The 20,488-nt window shown below is 37.9% G+C and overlaps 3 protein-coding genes across 6 annotated transcripts in view; 2 read left to right on the top strand and 1 right to left on the bottom strand.

Moving 5' to 3' along the window:
• Positions 1–9,870, top strand: part of LOC111250003 (dynein, cytoplasmic 1, intermediate chain 2a-like) — a 24,464-nt gene extending 14,594 nt beyond the window's left edge. The window contains exons 9-16 of one of the 3 annotated variants that reach the window (XM_086986533.1): positions 1,849–1,902; positions 5,877–6,092; positions 6,483–6,639; positions 6,821–7,033; positions 7,268–7,442; positions 7,926–8,146; positions 8,472–8,910; positions 9,082–9,870. In XM_086986533.1, the coding sequence (XP_086842659.1) occupies positions 1,849–1,902; positions 5,877–6,092; positions 6,483–6,639; positions 6,821–7,033; positions 7,268–7,442; positions 7,926–8,146; positions 8,472–8,910; positions 9,082–9,192 (1,586 nt within the window). In that variant the 3' untranslated portion in view covers positions 9,193–9,870. The remainder of the gene's footprint in view (positions 1–1,848; positions 1,903–5,876; positions 6,093–6,482; positions 6,640–6,820; positions 7,034–7,267; positions 7,443–7,925; positions 8,147–8,471; positions 8,911–9,081) is intronic. The other 2 variants (XM_086986534.1, XM_022804561.2) reach the window with 2 other exon arrangements.
• A 1,125-nt stretch (positions 9,871–10,995) lies between these two features.
• On the top strand, positions 10,996–16,703 carry LOC111250528 (omega-amidase NIT2-like). Of its 2 annotated transcripts, none has more exons than XM_022805947.2 (9): positions 10,996–11,181; positions 11,601–11,753; positions 11,900–11,973; positions 13,299–13,381; positions 13,616–13,710; positions 13,968–14,071; positions 14,287–14,446; positions 15,824–15,973; positions 16,270–16,703. In XM_022805947.2, the coding sequence occupies exons 2-9, from the start codon at positions 11,670–11,672 to the stop codon at positions 16,354–16,356; spliced, it is 837 nt and encodes a 278-aa protein (XP_022661682.1). In that variant the 5' UTR covers positions 10,996–11,181; positions 11,601–11,669; the 3' UTR covers positions 16,357–16,703. The 2 variants fall into 2 exon arrangements, with proteins under 2 accessions (XP_022661682.1, XP_022661681.1); XM_022805946.2 differs by having other exon boundaries at positions 10,997–11,181; positions 11,612–11,753.
• A 358-nt stretch (positions 16,704–17,061) lies between these two features.
• Positions 17,062–20,459, bottom strand: twr (signal peptidase complex catalytic subunit SEC11 homolog C twr). Its single transcript, XM_022805948.2, has 4 exons — positions 20,050–20,459; positions 18,981–19,080; positions 18,646–18,890; positions 17,062–18,411 (listed from the first exon to the last, which is right to left on the bottom strand). The coding sequence occupies exons 1-4, from the start codon at positions 20,122–20,124 to the stop codon at positions 18,280–18,282; spliced, it is 552 nt and encodes a 183-aa protein (XP_022661683.1). The 5' UTR covers positions 20,125–20,459; the 3' UTR covers positions 17,062–18,279.
• Positions 20,460–20,488: the final 29 nt, after the last annotated feature.

Here is a 20,488-nt window from a genome sequence, read left to right as displayed (position 1 = left end):
ATTAGGTACATTTTTATTATTTATTGTAATTTTGTATAGGGGCATTTTTGCCTTAGTGCTTCGCATCGCATCGCTTGGGGAAAGGGCCTTCGTTCTAAACGGGTATAACACAACCGCTGTCGGTAAAAACTAGATTCTAAGGATATGAAAGTGTCGATTATCTCCTGTTATTTTTGCCGACTGCTCAATGCAGTACTGGTATAAACGTAGTGTTGCGTTGAAATCACTGACAAAAAATACGTTGATAACTATGACTCAGAATATACCCTATAATTCTTGTGGAGTCAATATTTAAGTGGATATTGATATAAGTAAACGTTTATTAGGCAAATTATACTTTGTCTGCGTAAAATCAACTGGTTGTGGGTGTGGCTTTTTTAGCCGTGCCGGGTGGGACTAAAGGCCTTTCCTGTAAGGAGCCACTGTGTTGTTTGCACGCTGGGCTCGCACGCTTTCGCAAACTACTACTTTACTCATTTCCCTGGTCCGCCTTATAAAACTTATTATTGGTGATCTGATAATGAAAATGAGAATTTTTAAAAGTGTCAGAATCTTATTATGGGCTAGGTGTGGTGTCATAGAAATCTGTTCGATTTGCTTGTGTTGGTTAAGACTTTTTGGGGTTTCGAAAATGAGTACGCCTCACGTCTTATAACGACAATACGAGCAATAGGAATTTTAATTGACTTCAGTTTTAGTCGAATGAATTACGATAGTTTAACGGACGACTTTCTTCGGCAGTATGTCGACGTGACTGATTCTCAGTGTTTCTTGGTAATACTTCGTTACACTAATCGATGTAGTCGGTTTTGAAAAATTAACTCGATTCCATGTGGTAGATATTAAACACAAAGTTATCTCCAGGACGTTTACACTTTGCCTGTTTAACATTCTGGTGTACTGCAGCGCAGACGATTAATTAAGATCGCTGGCCGGTGTCATTCTTTTTTTGTATTATATTTACATACATTAACTTAGTCAAAATCCTCCATGGCTACTGACCTACTAATGAAGAACAATTTAGCAGCCACTCTGCCACAATGCTCACTTTTAGATATCGTCAGATTACTCTGACGCCTTTGATGCAACCCACGGGAAGTTCAGTAAGTCTGCTTTTTTTTCAAAGATTTATGAAAATACTTTCAAAACAGTTGTTTTCACTTCTGATTTGGTGCGAGTGTTAGCAGTTAATAGATAATAGCGCAGCCTACAAATACCTAAATGCATCTGATATAGCACAAAACCGATGAAACGTTAGATAAAGACCTGGTTACGTTGTACGTTATACGAGTATATTTCTTTCGTTTTGCTAGAAATACTTGCAGATGCTTTACTCGCCCATATAGCAAGTTTTGTGTCAAGAACTTTTCACTTCTTTGAATAACCGTGCCGAATATGTACCGGTTGGTATTGTCGGGCGTATTAGCGAAGACGTTTCTATCGAATTTCACGTTTTGCGCCGTGGAAGCTATGTACGCAACAGCTCTTTATAATCTGCGCATCGCGTACCTTCCTTGCCCATTTCATATTAGCCATACCTAGGAAGTCCCGTAAGTTGCAAAAGAGGATGCCTCAGCTGTGTTAAACTCACTGGAGCATGATGTGGCGGAGCGGCTTGCCAGTGTCACATAAAAAAAGTAGTTTGTTTTGTCGAACGGCCTGCGTCTGCACCATCGGCAGCAGCAGCAGCGGCCGGCAAACAGAACAAACAGCAGCTATAACAACAAGCACACGAATAAGACAAACAAATAAACCTGAAAAATTACCCAACAAAGTGCACCCCACGGCGCATGCGGCTAGCATTGGTAGTAAGAAGGGATTGTTATTTGTTGTTGTATCTCGTTTAAGACGACGGACACTTTGTTTTTCCTTCGAATATAGAATGGGACGACGAATTCCAAGGTACGTGCAAGCGCCGGACACGAACGGAACTACAACTGTCGAGAGTCTATGAAAGAGGGAGAGAGAAAAGGCAATGGATCTATCAGTCGGTGGATGCCTGGATGGAAATGCTGGACTTTGTTGTTGGTGATGCTAAAATTGCTCTCCTCTGTCTGCTCTATCCTGCTGGAGCTTGCGAGCGACCGCTGTTATGATGAACGAGCACAATCGATCAAAACTAGTGACTGCTCACGATGTCTGATGATGAGTGATCGTATCTGATGCGTGCTGTGCCATGCTGTCGTGCGTGTCGCTCGTGGATCTGCTTGCCTAGCGTGCCTGCTGCCGCTTGAACTCCGAACCCTGTAGAACTTTTAAAGATAACACACGTGTATAATACTTTCTACCCTATGTAGCGTAATACACACCAGAACACACACGTGAAGGCGGTCCCGTTTATGCTCTGCAGCGAGGTCCCCTTTATACATCCTCCAGAGCGAGTTTCTAGATGATGCTGGAAGGACCGCTGACTGACTGAACGTCCTACTGGACTTGCTTATTTAAATGTGTGCATACTCACTGTTGGTGTTCGGCAGTGTCAAATGCGGCGGCAGCCACGTATGCTGCTTTTTACCTTTGGTCATTTTTGCTGGCTGCCATAAAAATATTCCTGTTCAGAGATCGCTCTTACATAAATGTTGTTACTATTAGAACTGATTGCGTTTGATCTTCGTGCATCGTTGTGCGTCATAAAGTCATTTCGTCGTTGTTGTCGTCGTCATCGTCATCATCTCTATCTCCGCTATTGCTTACTTGTAACCTAATGTATAAGATATAATTGTGTCTGCTTATTTTATTTATCACCTCTGTAACTTCTGTCAACATCAGTGCTGGCCGTTACATTGCAGCGAACTGCCTTTCCCTATAAACAGTTACTCCGCCCACCTTTCAATGATTTTTCTCAGGTATATCATAAACCTCACATATCATATTCGCTGAACTCGAACATGATAGAATTGTCGATGCTTCAACGTTGCTCACTGGTCCCTTTCTTGAAACTATCTCAATCATTTGGAAGAGCAAAAAAATATTTCCTTGATGTTAGTGCACTGAATGAGAGTCGTAGGGTGAAATCTGTGCGTTCAACTTTACCCGAAAAGCGTGTATGTTCATAATAATAGCAGCACCATTTAAAAAAATTAAAGGTACATTTGTTTATCATTCGTAGCCTAAATGAGTAGTAGTAATTTATTTTTTAATGTACTGTTCGTAATCGTGCGCATTTTGTACCGTACGATCCTGTTTACGTATTCTAATTTTGTTATGCAATGTGGTGTTTTACTCCAAATCATCATTCCATATCCCTGAACATGAAATGATTGGGCTTATTTGATCGTATTTTTTCGTTTCTGTATTCGTTGTCTGTTATTCTTTTTACCTGTTATTCTTTTTTGTAGTAGCCTCGTAAACCATTAGAAGAAAACGCTTGATATTGATGAAATATTCACCGTAAAAAATGCCGCGGCTCCCCTGCTATATCACCAAACTCAGCGAAGCTTTTTTTGATTTTTTCAATGTTGGCGCATTAATCCGTTGAGTTTATTTTGTATGGATCTTTGAAATTAGGTTTTTTTCTAAGATCTGAACAAATATCATGTTTTCAAGGTCATTTTTGTAGTTTCAAGTACATTTATGAGCAGTTTATTTGAAAGATTGCGTGATCAAGTTATCATTTATCTTTTATATGGCGGAACCTCTGATATATGGCTGTTTGCCTTTCTCTTATCTCTGTCTATGGCGATGTTTTTTCTATGGTGCGATGCGTGAGTCAGCTTATACGGCTCATCCATTCATTCGTGTAACGGCGACGCAATGAGCACGATTGTCACAGCGGTGTATGAACTTTTTTAGGCATCTGTGCACGACAATGATTTTTTCGTTTTTATAGTGAACGAGAAGGTTAATTTCGTAGCTAATTTCGTAATTAGTTTTCATATTGATACCTACGCTACTAGCCTATTTTTCTAAAAGCTACGTTTTTTACATAGTGTTTACCTAGGTGTAAAATTATGTAATTTTTATAGATATAGAATTTATTTTCTTGAGATTGCTTTATTCATGACATTAGTAACTCGTGGTTGTCTGTTGGTCTGTCCTTTATTAGATGTCATTTTGTGTGAGGCTTTATATGCTTGCCAGCTACTGTAGTGTGAACCTAGTAGACAAGAAAAGCTATTATAGTGACATCTTCTATCTATACCGAAAACACGAATCGTTATTATCAATCTTTGAGAATCTTCGCGGGCTCCGACCAATTGTCTGTTCTACGGGCTTCGTAACTTCGTACCACATAAAAGTAATTTTAAAAAATATGTCATCAATTTATATCATCAAACTCATTATGGCTGACAGTATATTTAAGATCTGATGCGCTTACAAAGAAAACATCTTTATTGGTTGGATTCACACTTTAAAAAGAGGCTAAGTTTTTTCGGTATCGACAAAGTCGTCACTTTTTTGGTATTGGCTTGAAAAAATGTACATATGTGATGCTGCGAAATCTACACGACATCCATTGATTCGGCGCATTAAATAACTAAGTTGAGAAATATATGTAGCTTTAGACGACCCTTCTGTGGTATTGCCTTTCAAGTACATATATTTCGAAGGTTAACGTGGTACCCTTAATAAGAAAATTCTGGTTAATTTTTAACCAAATGGTAAAACGTTGTCGTGGAGAGCTCGTTTCAACAAGATATATATATAGCGCAATGGCAATAATTGTCTCTATTATGGGAATTCACATCACTTATTTAATTAAACTTTTCTTCAGTCAGAACTCTTAAGTTATCGTTCCTTTGATTGATTCTGTATAGCTGACGTCGGATATCATATACTTCAGAAACTATTCTATTTATCTATATATGCCACAAACTAGTTACTTGTGAAACAGACCTTCATCATAGAATGTGAATTCCCCAAATATATTTTAAAACACTCCTCAGTAAGCTGTGATGTCTATGGCATGGATGCCAATTAGTGTGTAAGAAAAGCAAATATCATTTAACTAACAATTCTGCAACTAAATTTCGTTCGCGCATCCTGATATTCCTTCTCCTGTAACTCGCCCTGGAGTAGAAGATGGTAAGACAGAATTTTGTCTATTGAACATTAAAAAATCACTGACTAAGGTGTGCATTTGGTTTGCTTTGAACTTTCTAAAGCAGACGAAAGTTTCAGAATATAATTGTAATAACATTGACAGATGTATACACTGAATTGACAGCCGAACCAAGCATTGATTAGTGATTAAATAAACGTCGATTTAAATCAGTTTAGGAAATTTGTGTAAAACAATCGCTGTTAATGACGCTTTTCAGATTTAGGAACATAATAAATAACAGACGCACATGTATTTACAAGCGCAGCTTTTTAAAATACATCACGTCAATTACATAATAGTCCCTAAGTGTTATCTATCAGAAATGCACAATCATTATTCCCTTGACGGTATAGATGAAAATATTTACATGTTTAAGCTGGCAGTAGCATGTTTGATGGAAAATGTGGCTGGTGACCGGGAAAGCTTTTGTTTTGTTGTTTTTGTTTTTGTTCTCCGTTTCAACTAATCGGCTTGTCATCGTGCAACGATTTCGACTACATACATCAACAAATTTCGATTACGCGTACTGGCCATCAATGCTTGTTGGATGGCTTCAAATCACGTTTGATTTGAATTTATCGTCTCCGATCGTCCCTTCTCAATCACTCGATTCAAATCAATAATATGTGAACGTCACACCGTCCAAAAAATACGGTGATTCGTATCGGCAATTGCCAATATAATGTGTTCAATGCTGTGGCAACGTGCCTTTGAACATTTGAAAATGATGGATTGCGACGATGGATATTGTAATGGCTTCGACGGGCCGGTATGTGTCTGTGTACATCTTTGCGGCTCTTGTTCGGGGCATTTATTCAATGTGAAACCGCAGTTCTTACATATGGCGACGAGGAGAACGAGGAAGGTGGCGCTCCACCATCGCTAGAAGCGATGCATCAAAAGGCCCAGCAAATGGCTGCTCAGCACGCCCAACAGGGACATCATCCAGTAGGACATCATGCCGGAGCACCCCCAGGACATGGGAATGCTCGAGGTGTCGAGGAGTTGGACGAGCTGATTAAGAAGAAGGAGGAAGAGATCCGAAAAGGTAAGGGTATTATTATTTCTAAGTTCCTATTGGGTTGACTCCTGGACTTTTGTCCCGGAAATTGGTCATCGAGTTGATAAACCTTTCGATATTAGCCATTCTTGTTCTCGGTTCTTCTTGGCTTTGAAATGTGACGTCTATAGGTTTAATAGATGCAAAAGGATTCCCAAATATGCCATATTTTTTTGGATAGAGCTTTTTCTTTTTCCCGGTAAGAACAAACTTTTCAGTTCGTGTCACCGTGTAATTTCATTATGCTGGCAGTAGTGATTTCAATGGGGAATATATATTGAATATAGAACCATGGATTGATAGCAGTTGCCCATATAGTCAAAATCAAAGAACATTGAGTGGTTTTGTGGTATGTATCAAATTCCTTTTTCCACTTAGCCATCCGGCTTCTGAACGAAGAGGAAAGACAACAGATCTACCTCAGTCCTGAGTTCCGGACCTTTATGGATCGATCATCACGTATCATGGAGCGGGCCCTTACCGAAGACGTGGATATTTTTACAGACTACGCCGGAGCTGCCGAGGAGACTGAAGCGTACGTAATAATGCGTATTTACGTTTTTTCAAAACTTTGGCATCATCGCCGCAGTCGGTACGGCGTGAAGCAAATTAACACGTAAATTCTCGAGACGCATAAGGCACTTGTAAAATTAAAAAAATATGAAACTATACTCAGTAAATTTCTAACTTCGATTTCACATTATCTTTTTTTTTAGAGAGGATAAATCGCGCATGAAGTTGTCGAAGTCACGAATGTTTTTTGCTGAGCAGTGGTGCCGCAACAAGTTAGTCACAAGCTTTGATTGGAGCTCACAGTTTCCCGAGTTATTTGCGGCTTCTTACACACCTATCGACGATCGGGAAGCCGAGGGACTTGTGATGATTTGGAATATGAAATACAAAAAAGACACTCCTGAGTACATCTTCAGGTGCAAAAATGAACACCAATAAAAATATATTTATATCTTGTATAAGTTAACATATGTAGCTATAATGTAACTACTTTAATGATTAATTGCCGGAGCATATTAATGTACAGCTTTTCTTTAATTTCAGGCTATTCATTACTCGACTAGAATGTTCGGTATTCGATTCGGATTCCATAACAATATTAGACATAATAACAATAATAATTATAGCATTATTCTTTTCACCGCTCATAGGAGCCAATCTGGTGTGATGTCGACATGTTTCGCAAAATTCCACCCGAATCTCGTCATCGGAGGCCTGTACTCAGGTCAGATCGTCGTATGGGATAATCGGTCACACAAGAAGACTCCGGTACAGCGAAGTCCACTTTCGGCTCAAAGTCACACTCATCCCGTCTACTCGATACAGGTATGATCATTGAATACACTTTATCAGAAAGTTGTCAGTCAGATGTACAAGGAGCAACTTCGATAGCTATCTTCGAATATTCCCAACAACACCGATACCTCTAAAAAGATTGTTAACAGTTAATAGTTCAGTTAACAATTCGAAATTATATAGTCAAACATTTTGTGGTTGCATCGGATTGGCTATTCTGTGAGAAACAATAACCTAAAGACGTTCCGTTTACATTAATTACTACTGTTACGCACTGGTTCATACACTACCCACAAGAAATGTTTGTCTACGCCTGGTTTTAAACTTAGTTACACTTCCATAGGTTTAGTAAAAAAAAGCCCATTACCAGTATACCATCACGAAGAGCAGAAAAGATGATTTCAGATGAAAAACCGACTTCAAGGCGGCAACCGTATTCAATGGTAAAGAAAGATCTCTTTGAAAAAAGCGGGGCATCCTTGATATACTGTCGATTTTTGGCCTGTTTTGCAGGTGGTAGGAACACAGAACGCGCATAACCTTGTGTCAATCTCGACTGACGGCAAGTTCTGTTCGTGGTCGTTGGATATGCTCTCACAGCCGCAGGACACTCTTGACCTTAACCACGCCAAACAGTCGAAGCCAGCGGCTGTTACTTGTATGTCTTTTCCTCATGGTGAATTCAATCACTATGTTATCGGGTCAGAGGAGGGAACCGTGTATTCAGCTTGCAGGCAAGTCTAAATGTTTATGTGGAATGAGTGTGAGAACTGATAAGTTAATGTGGAAATAAGATCTATTGAGAGTTCTAGTACTAAATATAAAATATTTGTCTATTTTTGTCTGTTACCCTAGTAGATTTTAAAGTATGATTTTTTTTTGGAAAAAGCTGATTTCTTACACTTATCGAACTAAAATTCGTTTAAGATTTTTACTGGCTAATTGTGCAATGTAGAACTTCACAAGTTGCCTGTACTTAAAACATAGAGCCATTTGTTCGACTTGCTATATTATATAGACAATAGCGATCCACAGTAGCTTCTTGTACTCGACTTTCAGACATGGATCAAAGTTGGGCATTATTGACTCGTTTGATGGCCATCACGGGCCGGTGACGGGTATACAGCATAATAATACCGTTGGACCAGTGGATTTCTCATATTTATTCCTCACATCGTCGTTCGACTGGACCGTGAAACTGTGGAGTCTGAAGGAGTCGAAGCCGATCCATTCGTTTGAAAACAATTCTGACTACATTTACGACGTAGGATGGTCCCCGTACAATCCAGCTGTATTCGCTACCGTTGACGGGACAGGCCGACTTGATTTATGGAACTTGAACAGCGATGCCGAACTTCCTACTGTCAGTGAAGTTATTGAAGCACCGAGCCCGAAAGACGAACCGCCTGCTCTCAACAGGCTTATCTGGTCACAAACAGGACATCAAATCGTTGCTGGAGATGATGACGGGCGCTGTCACGTCTACGAGGTCGGAGATGTGAGTATGCATGATTAAATATGTGATCTAGCTTCAGGGTTTGATAACGTTAATTTAACGGAGTTTTGGCTACCCAATGTGGGTGGTCGAAGCTAAGTATCAAACACTGTATTAGAACTATCGTTGTTACCTACATTACTAAAAAGTAGAATCTTTCGTTGTCGATTTCAGCAACTGGCGATGCCGAAACATGATGAATGGAACAAACTCTTGAGAATGATCCAGGAACTGAAGAGCAACAACCAGGTCGACGAAGATTTGAGTGTCAAGAATCTTGCGTGAGAACTCTTATCCAGTAGTCACGCCACGCAGTAGGTTTTAACATTCGCATGTGTGCAGTCACGCTAGCTAGAAGCTGGTGACACGGATGGTTCGGCAACTTCATAAAAGAATCCTCTATTTTGAGACCGGTTATTACAGGACTTCAGAATAAATTCCAGTGCTCATTAGCATATAATTGATGAGCTGGTGTCCATCAACACATGATCTGTTTCGCTAACCCTGAAAGAGAGCATTTACAAGCCAGCTAATAAAATATCACCCAGTGCCGGAGGGCGATCGAACGGTTACAAGTATATATAGAAATATACTTACGGAATAAATCCTGAGCGTGCATAGTAAAAAAACTTCTTTTTACATAAAAATTAGATACGGTGTGCTGGAGAGAGCCATATCATACTTTTAGGATGATACTATTTGTGTATAACGATTTATGCAGGAAGTGGTACTCCCAAAAAGGCCCCGATCCACATTTTCTCCACAGCTGGTCGGCGCGCTGAGTGACTAAGTGTTAAATCATACAGAAGGTAATAGTTTTATTTTAATATTTTTGGAAGCTTCAAAGAGGAGGAAGGCAGAATACACATGGAAGTATTTTGCTAATCCTGTGGCAATAATGAAAATTAACGAACGTAAGGTAGAGTAACAATTTTAAAAAAATAAAATGTGCTTATGTTCCGATGAATTGTGTCGTGTCTATTGCGTGTTAATTAGCTGCTAATGTACGCCTTTCAACTTTCAATCGAGAAGCGATTTCGTAATTGGTAAGCAGCAGTTCATTTATTATTGTGTGCGGAAATCAATGTCCAGGTATCGTCCTTTAGTTTGTGAATGCAACACGTATTTTAGTGAAAAATGTTCTTATTGTTAATGGCAGAAAACTATCAAACCAAAACAACAGTCGACTGGGTGCAATAGCCGTACATAGTAAAGTTAGGTGACTTTACTATGTACTAGAGGGAAACTAACGTAATTCAGGGACCAAAAATTAATTCAGCTGCAGCTTTCACAAGATATGCTTTAATTACACAAGGTAGGAACCTTAATAGAAGATAGTCCTCGTTCGTAGAAAGATTCAAAGAAGGTTCAGAAAACTCAGTGCACAGATCATTTAATAAGGTGACTGTTTACGTAGTTCTGTTTGGTAGCTTCAAATACGATAACATTGCATTTCATTTTATTCTAATTGCTCCAAACTAATCAGTCATATTGTTTCTCTTATCTTAAATAACTCAAAATTCAAAATTATTATTTATAGGAAGTAAATACTCATATCACATTTTTCTATGAACCAGCGATAGAAATAAGCCGTGATAACTTGACATGAGCCCTCTATGAAAGCTCAATTATATCACAGAGTCTAGCTGATAAAAATCTTAAAGTAGAGGGAAAAACTAAATGACAACATGGATCACAGAAAGCTCTGGTTCTGTTATTAGCTAGTGAATAGTTAAACGACTAATTGGTCAATTTCGCAAACTGGCACAAAAATGTAATACCTTTAAAATTAGTTTTGTTTATTTATTAGTTCTGCATGGAATCGTATGTTATGGGGACATGCCTGAAACTTTACACGTCAAGCCTTAAACTCGTGAGCTGAATAAATTATTACCCCAGCAATCCATAAAGTTTATTTTTCCTATGAAATTTACATGTCTATTCTTAAAAGATTCACCGTGGTATCGAACACCCTAATCCGGTGGTACTACAAGTTGTTACTGTGAGGCATTGCCGGAAAACACTAAATTCTTCCCTCTCCTGTTCTAGAAAGGTCACATTTTGAGCTCCCAGACATAGGCTACTACACTCGACCTGGTTCTATGATCGAACAGCCGGCACTGAAGTGTTGTCCCACAGTCATCTGTTTATCGCACGGCTGACATCTTCACATGTTTGTATTGCTGTTGTGACTATATGTGCTGTGTTATTCAATTAGATCTGTGCTGCCTAAATACTTATATACTTGAAGGATAAAAGAAACTGTAATTTAAGGTACGTATGCAATCATGTTTCATCCATTGACTATTATTTTTGGAAATCAAATCAAATTAGATTTCTGTCATGATGAAGTCAATAATTAAGTAATTCTCAAACGATAAAGAGACACAGTGCTATTCATTTCGATTAATAAAGGTGATTATATTTGCGTAAATTAAAGTAAACCGAATAAGCTAACAATGTGGCGAACTTTGAAGTAGACATAATAAACTATGCTTTTTGTAGAAAAAGTTGTTTGGTTTTTCAGGCATAATTGAGCTGTATTTTCTCACTACAACTTGCGCATCTGTGTGGTGATATGAATTATTAAAAAAATCATCTTCCATTAAACGTATGATATTGAAAATCGTAAACATCGTCAACATGGAGCAGTGAATAAGTTTGCAATATTAAACATTTTTCGTACTTGTAAGTACTATTATAGGAGTGCGATGACGGTATCATCTCATTGACGCGACAGATAGTTATCCAAACAATTCACTATGTTTCGTCTGGCATGTCTTCAACTTTCCCTTCGAGGAGACAAAACCGCATCGCTAGCGCATGCCCGCGCAATGATCGATACGGTAAGAAAGCGTTTTTTATAATACCATTTTTAAATGACTATCATTAGTAGACTACAAAATAGTTGGTTCATTTTTATTTGATTGATCTGGTGTCTCGCGTTTTTATTGCGAATTTAGTATCTCATTGTTTTTTTATCTCATCGTAGGCAGTGAAAGGCGGCGCACAACTGGTATGCCTCTCCGAGTGTTTCGCTTTTCCCTATGGACCACAATATTTCAGGTTAGGTTTCTATACACAGCTATGCACGTTAACTAAACTGAGAAGCAAATTTTCTGCGAATGGTTCGCGAATGCACAAAAACATATCTACGAATGGCTCTATGAAGAAGTACAATCATAAACAATCTAATTATGCAGCAAGTATTTGGAATTTGGTACTTAGCTCATATATTATGAGCGAAATCGCCATATTTCAATGGATCATGTCGATTTTACGAAAACGTCGTCGGCAAAAATTAAGAAAGGGGAAAAGGAAAAGCAAGGCAAGCTTACAGTTGGCTGCAAACAAAGGGCTTCCAATTAGCGATAAAAATTGGATGGAGGCTATTTTCATGCAACAAGCATGCGCAGATAGCGTCCGTTAGAACAAGCTTATTACTTCATCATGACGATATTACAAAACTGATTAGTTTTAGTTGTATAAATGGTCTGTTTTTGTCGGGAGTTTACTATTATTAATCACGTACTGAACCGCATAACTCTGTATGCTTTTCGTTGCATTAATATTTGAATGTGCTTCAAATTCAGTAAAGATTTAGTTGCTATAGTATTCATGGTATACTAATATAATTTAAGAAAATGCTTGGTTTCTTAAACTTGCTATATATGGTGCGCCCATGACTTCCTATAAAACTAAAACAATGTAGTCATACTGAGAGGGAAATCAATTGAGGAAATTTTCAGACAAGTATAAAAGTTTATAAATGTTTTATAGGACAGTGCAACTGAGTCTATAAAACATAACATTTTTTGACAGAAATCGACCCATAATAACAGAGAAAAGACGTGTTATCCATTCAAACTATTTGGCATTTACGCATCCATCTCTTGTATTTAAAAGTTGCATCTTTGGTCTAAGAATCAGCTTTAGCGGCTGTAAGTAATAATGCAAAGGAACCACCTTGATTTACCAAAGAAGAATAGCGTGACTGTTTGTGATACAAAGAAGGGGTAGAAGCTACTTTTCTCTGGAGCGGAGATGTGAATATCTGACGCAGTCGTACATTTAAAGGGTACGGTTTTCACTTTGTGGCGTTGTCTATTGGAAAACCTCGTCAATAAAATCAGTTATAACAAGAAACTTTGCACCGTTTGTGAGCATTTTAAAAATTTTATGGGATCTTTAGAAATTCTTCGTCTTGTGCTGTGCTTATTGTAGAATACTCGACACATTTTATTAGTAATTATCGGTTTATTTTTCTCCCACATAAATTTGTCAGTTCACTTAATTGTAAGTCTCTTTTTTTTTAACTGTAAACCTATTTCCCTTCCGTCCCGCTAAAATTTTGTTTGATTCTTCACGACCTGTCAATTAACTTATTTTAGGCCAAACGCTGAAACGATTCCTGAAGGAGAAACGTGTAAAATGCTCAAGAATGCTGCTGCAGAAAATAAAGTCTTTGTCGTGGGTTAGTATTGTAATATGGAGCTGAATTTCATATATATCCTATTCCCACTACAATTATATTATTGTTGAGAGGCTTCTCTGTAATTTGACTCCGATCTATTACGGTGTATCCGTACTATAGCATACACTACACGTAATATCGTTCCGTAACAGCCTATAACGTTATGCATTTAAGTGTGATTGCTGACCACTGCAGTAGAACCTACACTCGTTGTCCATCCCTTGTTGTCTCCAGGAGGCAGTCTTTCAGAAAAAGACTCAAGTGATCGCTTATACAATACCTGCGTCGTCTTCGACCCAAAGGGAACACTAGTGGCGAAACATCGCAAGGTAATTAGTGGAAAGCTTTTTTATTTTCGTGCATTTGGACTATCGCAGCTAAATATTGAATTATAGCTTTGTGCTGGAAAAGTATGTATACAGCAACGTCCTTTAATACGGGTTCATAGAAGTCCTTAAGGGCATATAGAAGTCGAAGTGATATTCAAAATAACAGATTATAGAGTTAATTCAGGTAGTCACTTTCAAGAAAACTCTGATTCTAAAAAATATCAAATTTCGAAACCTATATTTTTTCGGCTTACTAGGTACACCTTTTCGATATCGACATTCCTGGAAAAATCACGTTTAAAGAAAGCGAATCATTTACCGCCGGCGATACGCTCACAACTTTTGATACCCCTTTCTGCAAGTAAGTATTATCGATTTGCTACCTGTCCTGCGCAGTTCTTTATTGAGTTCTTTTACATACTTTCTTATTTAAAAAAAATTATAAAACACCATTGCCTTTACTCATAACTATATGGATTCGTGCAATGAATCGCTTTAATGTATGAACCTATCTCTCATTGTATTTACATAGCGATCTTAACTTTTTTGTGTTCTGTTCAATAATCATTTAATCAGGGTGGGTCTGGGAATCTGCTATGACATTCGTTTTGCACCTATGGCGCAACTCTATCGAGCCAGAGGCTGTCAATTGCTACTTTACCCTGGCGCCTTTAATATGATCACTGGGCCCCTAAACTGGGAACTGCTGTGTAGAGCACGCGCCGTCGATAACCAGGTAAATGATGGCTATTTTAGGCCTCTGTCAAGTAACTTGCTCGTAAGGTTATCAGTTTTTTCTAAAATGTGTGGGAAAGATCCCCTAAAATTGCTTCTGTGGATTACGCGATGTATAGTCGCTGGAAAAGGGCCTTTAAAGGTAGACTTCTCGTTTTGAAAGAAGTAGATTTTAGTAATGGGGGCAGGAGCAAGAAATATGGGTCAACAGCGATTGTTTTGCAAAATATCTACGCAGCTGAGATGAGCGCATAATACGGACTGGTCGTAACTCAGTGATAATAAATGGTGCTTAAAAGGCGCGTTGTTTTTTGTTGTTATTGACCTGTTGACAAAATTCGCCTATGTATATTTTAATTTCGTTGAACATATTTTATATTTTATTATATGTCGACTTAATTGGATCTTTGAACTGTATCAGCAGTCTAGATGACATCAGTACGCAGCTCACGTCATCATATATGAATGACACGTTGTGAATATATTTGTCAGGTTAGATTGATATTTTGATATCTTACCAATTTTTTAACATTGTGCTATGTAACGATTAGTTATTTGTATAACGTAACGTTCTGTCAATTTCAATTCTTTCAATGCAACTACGTGACAAACAACTATGATGCCTTTAATAATTTCGAAATGTATTTAGCGTGGGTTATTCCGAAAATACTGCCAAGCCATGGGCAAGGTAAAGAATATTATATTTGTCTAGTGTCTACATGTACTTTGCAGTATTAATTGTCAATCGTGGTAAAAAGTTTAACAGGTGATATGATATGGGATTTCTGGAATATAAAAATTTTGTGCGTAAATCACCAGTGATATACTGTTTCGCCAGTTGAAAAAACTGGCTATCGTTATCGCTTTACAACCTTTCGCTTTTGTTTCTCCTTTCTCTGTTTATCTAACTAATATATATATATATATATATATATATATATATATATATAACATTTGATTGAATTATTACTACTGCGTGTCTTTGGCAAACTTCGGCCTTTTCATCTTTCTAGTGCATATTTGATTACGTTCAATATTAAATAATCTAGCTCTTCCTCGAGCGAATAGCCCCATTAAACGTTACTTCGAGAGGCAGTTTTGTTTCGTGAAAGCGGCAACTACTCAATATATTGTGCGTGAGAAGCCAGCCCACCAATACCGTGAAATGATCACAACATTTTGGTTATTTATCTCTGCGTATTTTTTTTTCATAAAACTAACTGTTGACTTTATAATGTTTTCCCCTGCCTGAACCGTAAACCTACTTATAGCCGTTTAACCGTTGTCTGTGTTCTTGTTGGCATGTCTTACTTCTGTGAGAATAATAATCATGTCCATTTTGCTAATGATCCTGTTATGCTGGGCGTGAATTACGTAGTTGTATGTAGCAGGTATTTCACCTGCACGCGACCCTTCAGCTTCTTATGTGGCATTCGGCCACACGATGGTGGTTGGTCCCCGAGGAACTGTTATCGCCCAAACGCAAGAAAAAGAAGATATTGTCTATGCTAATATCGAACTTGACGAGGTACCGCCACAATTACTGTAAAAATGAATATACATAAACGGCTAATCCTAATATAGTTTTTTTTTTTTTTTTTTTTAATAAAAGGATCATATATTCTATAGCGAAAATGAATGCCAATGTTATTTTTACGAATCAATCGAAATGTGTGTGAACATATGTAAGATTACGAGAAATTGGTTGGTGCTTAAATAAACCTTTTTCATACCGCATTTTAAATTATTCATATAACTCAAAGATCCATTTGTTTGGTATGATATACGTGACTAATAAATTGTCAACGCAAAACGATATTCCAGGTAACGACAACTCGTGAAAACATTCCAATTGGTCAACAAGTTCGCACCGACCTCTATAAAATCGTAGACAAGAAGCCTGCCTTATAGTTCTACTTATAGTTCTTATACATCTAAAATTTTTAAATAACTGACGAATAGTCGTACACGATAGACATATATTATTCTGTGATCATCTTATAAACATTAAGTTATCAACCTGACCAAACGAATAATAATTCGCATGTTGTCACCATAAGCTGATACGCATCTTTTCGAGTAACTTTGACAGAATTAGTAAAGGCCATCGCCATCGTATTATTCTACTTTAATATAATTAAAAAAAATCACCTTTGTATAACAAAGGACGAGCTTGTATGAAGTACGAAGAACAACTTTATCCAACGCCATTTTGTTAATAAAGGCACTAACTTGAAATGTAATATAAGTGAGTAAAAGATGCCCTAGTCATTGGTGTAATATATCGTCGAATGGTACATTTAAGACAAAATAAGGATGGTATTTCGGTAACTAACAACACTGGCAGATTTACTTTTCATATAGAAATAACCTCATATATACGAGGCTGGCGTGCGACAACAGTTATCGAAGCCCTACCAGTTTCATCTACAGATGGTCTGAAACTGATAGGACTGCTAAATACTTAGCCATTTCGACGGGTACGCCAGACCAATAGTAATTTTTATATTCTATACTTTTTTATATCTACAACTTCTTATGATAGAACAATGTGACTTTCATAAGTTACAATCGAGGTACAGCAAGCGTATGAAAGTAGTCCCAAAAGGATTAAACTTTCTCATTGGAACATTAGCATTTTATTTAATTACATCTTTTTGATGCATTGGAACAACAATAATCATAGCTCTGTGAATAGTTATAGGTAGTCCTCTTGTTTTTTTTTTAATTTCAGTAGCAGTTTCCACTCATCCCTATGTAGGCATTATCAGTAGGTTCTAATAAAGGGTTCGTATAAAGGAGAACGGACATGAAACCTTCATATGCGTTTTATACCACTCCATTTTTTTCTCTAACTATCATGTATTTTCATGTCTTTATCGTTATTGTGTTGCTCTTGATGTTCATCGTAATCACTTATACCTATCATTTCTGGTTTCGTATACTCAACAGGAAATAGGGTCTCGTCATTTTCTCGTCCCGCCAGCGAAAGCGGCATGTTGTTACCATTCGTCTAACGAGACCTAAACTCCGTCAAGTTAATCCCAATAGCTGTACAACCAACAATAGGCACCAATCGTTATAGCCCGCTTCAGTCACATCCTTTATTAGCCCCTACCCCTTTTTTAAACTCACTTTCCTCCATGTACGAACATCCTCCTGCATCCGTTCGTAAATATTCATTTGTCGTCCGCTGAACGTTTTCATGCATTATTATTCTTTCAGACAGTTTCCGTTCTAAAAACTACCTCCTCTTTCAGCTACCAGACAAAACACAGTTCAGCTCCACTCGCAACGTTTCTTCGACATCGATTTCCCGATAATAAGTTTCAAACCAAACATAGTTTGATCACAAAGCCGCTATCGTTATTTTTATTTTCATTTTGGCTAAAATACGTTTGTCTCCACCATCGAATCTGTGCGCTAGTCAGCCAATTTCGTCGTATTATACCGACGTTTATACGAAGCCTAGTTTTCATCAATCAATTACTGCGTTGAGCGCGTTATCCTTCAAATGGAAGTTACAGTATTTAATACACACTGTTTGCACACATGCATGCACACCATACAGACTCTCGTCATGTGCCGCACTCTGTATCGTCACGCACATTTGATGTATGACGCCGCGGGTTCAGCGACTCGCGTACCATAATTACTATTATAAGAAAAATTATAAATTAATAAATGTAGCTCGACTGCACTTTTGAGTCCGCTTCATGACCACCAGATCTGCCATCGAGTCCTTGTCATCTTCAGCAACGTTTCTTAAAAATGGTTGTTATGGAATTTATGTTGCTTTTGTTGATTATGCTGCGTGACCTACAAAAACAAAGGTCACTCTCTTCGAAGGACTACGAACAATCCAAGTGTAGCGAGTACGGCGTATTTTAGCTTGGGGAAGTCGTTCATACAAATTGTAAGCCATCCAACGTACGGCACGAAACCTCTCGCTCTGCCAACAATATCCTGAAAATTGAACGCATAGTGCAATTTCATTAATGTTCATGGTACGACAAGGAGAAGCCAACAGATATGTTTTCAGCTATCTTTTTCTTGCAGGACTAATGCAGCAAGTGTTTGAAAAATTTTACATAACTGCTCTTCAAACATAGTTATACTCGGCAGTTAAAAATAGAAAAACATTCCAGTAGGGTTAGTAAAAATTGCGAAGTGTTAACTGTCGAAAATGTTAAAACGAACCTTTCGATCGAGCCAAAATTGTCCGGGCGCGTACAAGCCTCGATCATTCACTGAATTGTTGTCGCCTTTTGTTAGTATTTTCATTTTCCCGTCTTCTCTTTGATGTAATTTGATCACGCGATGTACAATAGGGATGTCCCTACCCTCAATCTTGAACACAACGATGTCTCCAATCTGTATTGGATCTGATTCGTAATTTGTTAAAAATAAAAGATCTCCCCGATGGAACGCGGGTTCCATTGAACCTGTAATTGTAATGTCACAATAGGTCAGCGTGCGAAGAAAGTAATCGTTGAAAGATTTTTGTGGCTAGCATCTTTTGCAACTCTCCTTACCTGAAAGAACAACGACGATTGGTGACCCACTTCCCGTAAGAACCATTAAACCTTTCCAGATCATCAACGCAGATGAAACGATCATAGCAAAGTTTAACACCTGATGTTCATAGTGAGAAAAGCAACTTAGTCATATTTAGCTATAAAAATTCGGAGATATTGCGCGCGATACCTATCACGTATCTAGTAAATAATCGATCGTGCAATAAAAACATACGCCAATACTGATCATCAAATTTCTTCGTTAAATCTGTGGAAAAGCGTAGATAGCCATACTGCTACCCATATATCTATAAAGGGCATTTCATGTATGCTTTTCTTTTCTTTTGCTGAGTGCAAACCCTAACGCTATTCCCTCACATCTTTGAAACATAGACAGGTGCTCATCTCTTGACATGAAATAATATTCAAGTGTTCTTTTTCGGAGAGAGGTATATGCTTATGATATCCAAGATCCTTTTCGTATTTATTTACACATACATACTACGCGTGTCTTACAGGTTCCAGTGTGGGTAAATGGATCACAGGTATGGCAGGATCATTTACCTTTATTTTTTAATTTTCGGTTCATAAAAAAAATCGAAACAACGTTCTTCTAATCAATGAAGAATTATTGGGGATGATGAATTTATATTTTTATTCGTCGTAAGCACGTTTTATTTATTGGACTCTCGACAACTAGGTGTGTCAGTTATAAACTCGCTGCACGGTTAGTGCGACAATGTTATAAATAATATGAGAGACAAACAGAAAGAGGTGATAAAGCAGTCGAATATAACTTCGTCATCTAACTACTGAACTGAAAGTAGATCATATTAAATGAGAATATCCTCGTGAATATGATTTTCCAGCAGCCATCTGCTACTATAATGTTAATCTAGAATTTCCGTAAGATTTCTGTGTCAACCATAGAAAACTTCTTGACAGCGTCCAAATGTCGTCAGCATTCTACTTTTCTCCTGACAGAACCACAATGGTACCACTAGCTGTTATCATTCTATCTGTATTTTAGGAATTTATTTTCTAAATATAGCTAGGTTTGCATATGTAGGGCAGGTCTGAATCTCACTTGGAACGATATTTGACGGAAGCTCATCCGTTTGATTTCATCCGAAACACCGAGTAGCCGTAAAACCGAGGACATTTTGATGCTGTCGACGAGATTCAAACGATAGAAGTATTAACACCGTTTTCAATATATCCTACTGAATTCTTCTACGTAATGTTAAACAACCGGCTGTTCCTTCTGCTCGGCTTTGCGAACACGTCAAATGTTCAAGATGGTGCGCTCCATGCCTGACTAGCCAATTCGAACAGATCTCTGGAGTTGCACTCGTCCTCTCTCACCGACTCATTATTTTCCCGGTTGTGAATTAAGTTCGCTTACTGGGGCAAAATACCTTACATTGTCATAACAATTTAACTTTCATTTAGAACTATTTGCCCCGAAATAACTTCATTTACATCGAACCACCACTATTATCGGTCCTTTTTAACGTTGTTGTTTG

This window comes from Varroa destructor, unplaced genomic scaffold (genome assembly GCF_002443255.2).
Source record: "Varroa destructor unplaced genomic scaffold, Vdes_3.0 BEIS01000004.1, whole genome shotgun sequence".
In the NCBI taxonomy this organism is placed as follows: Eukaryota; Metazoa; Arthropoda; class Arachnida; order Mesostigmata; family Varroidae; genus Varroa; species Varroa destructor.
Note: the sequence above shows the minus strand (reverse complement) of the source record. Positions and strands in the feature narration are given on the sequence as shown.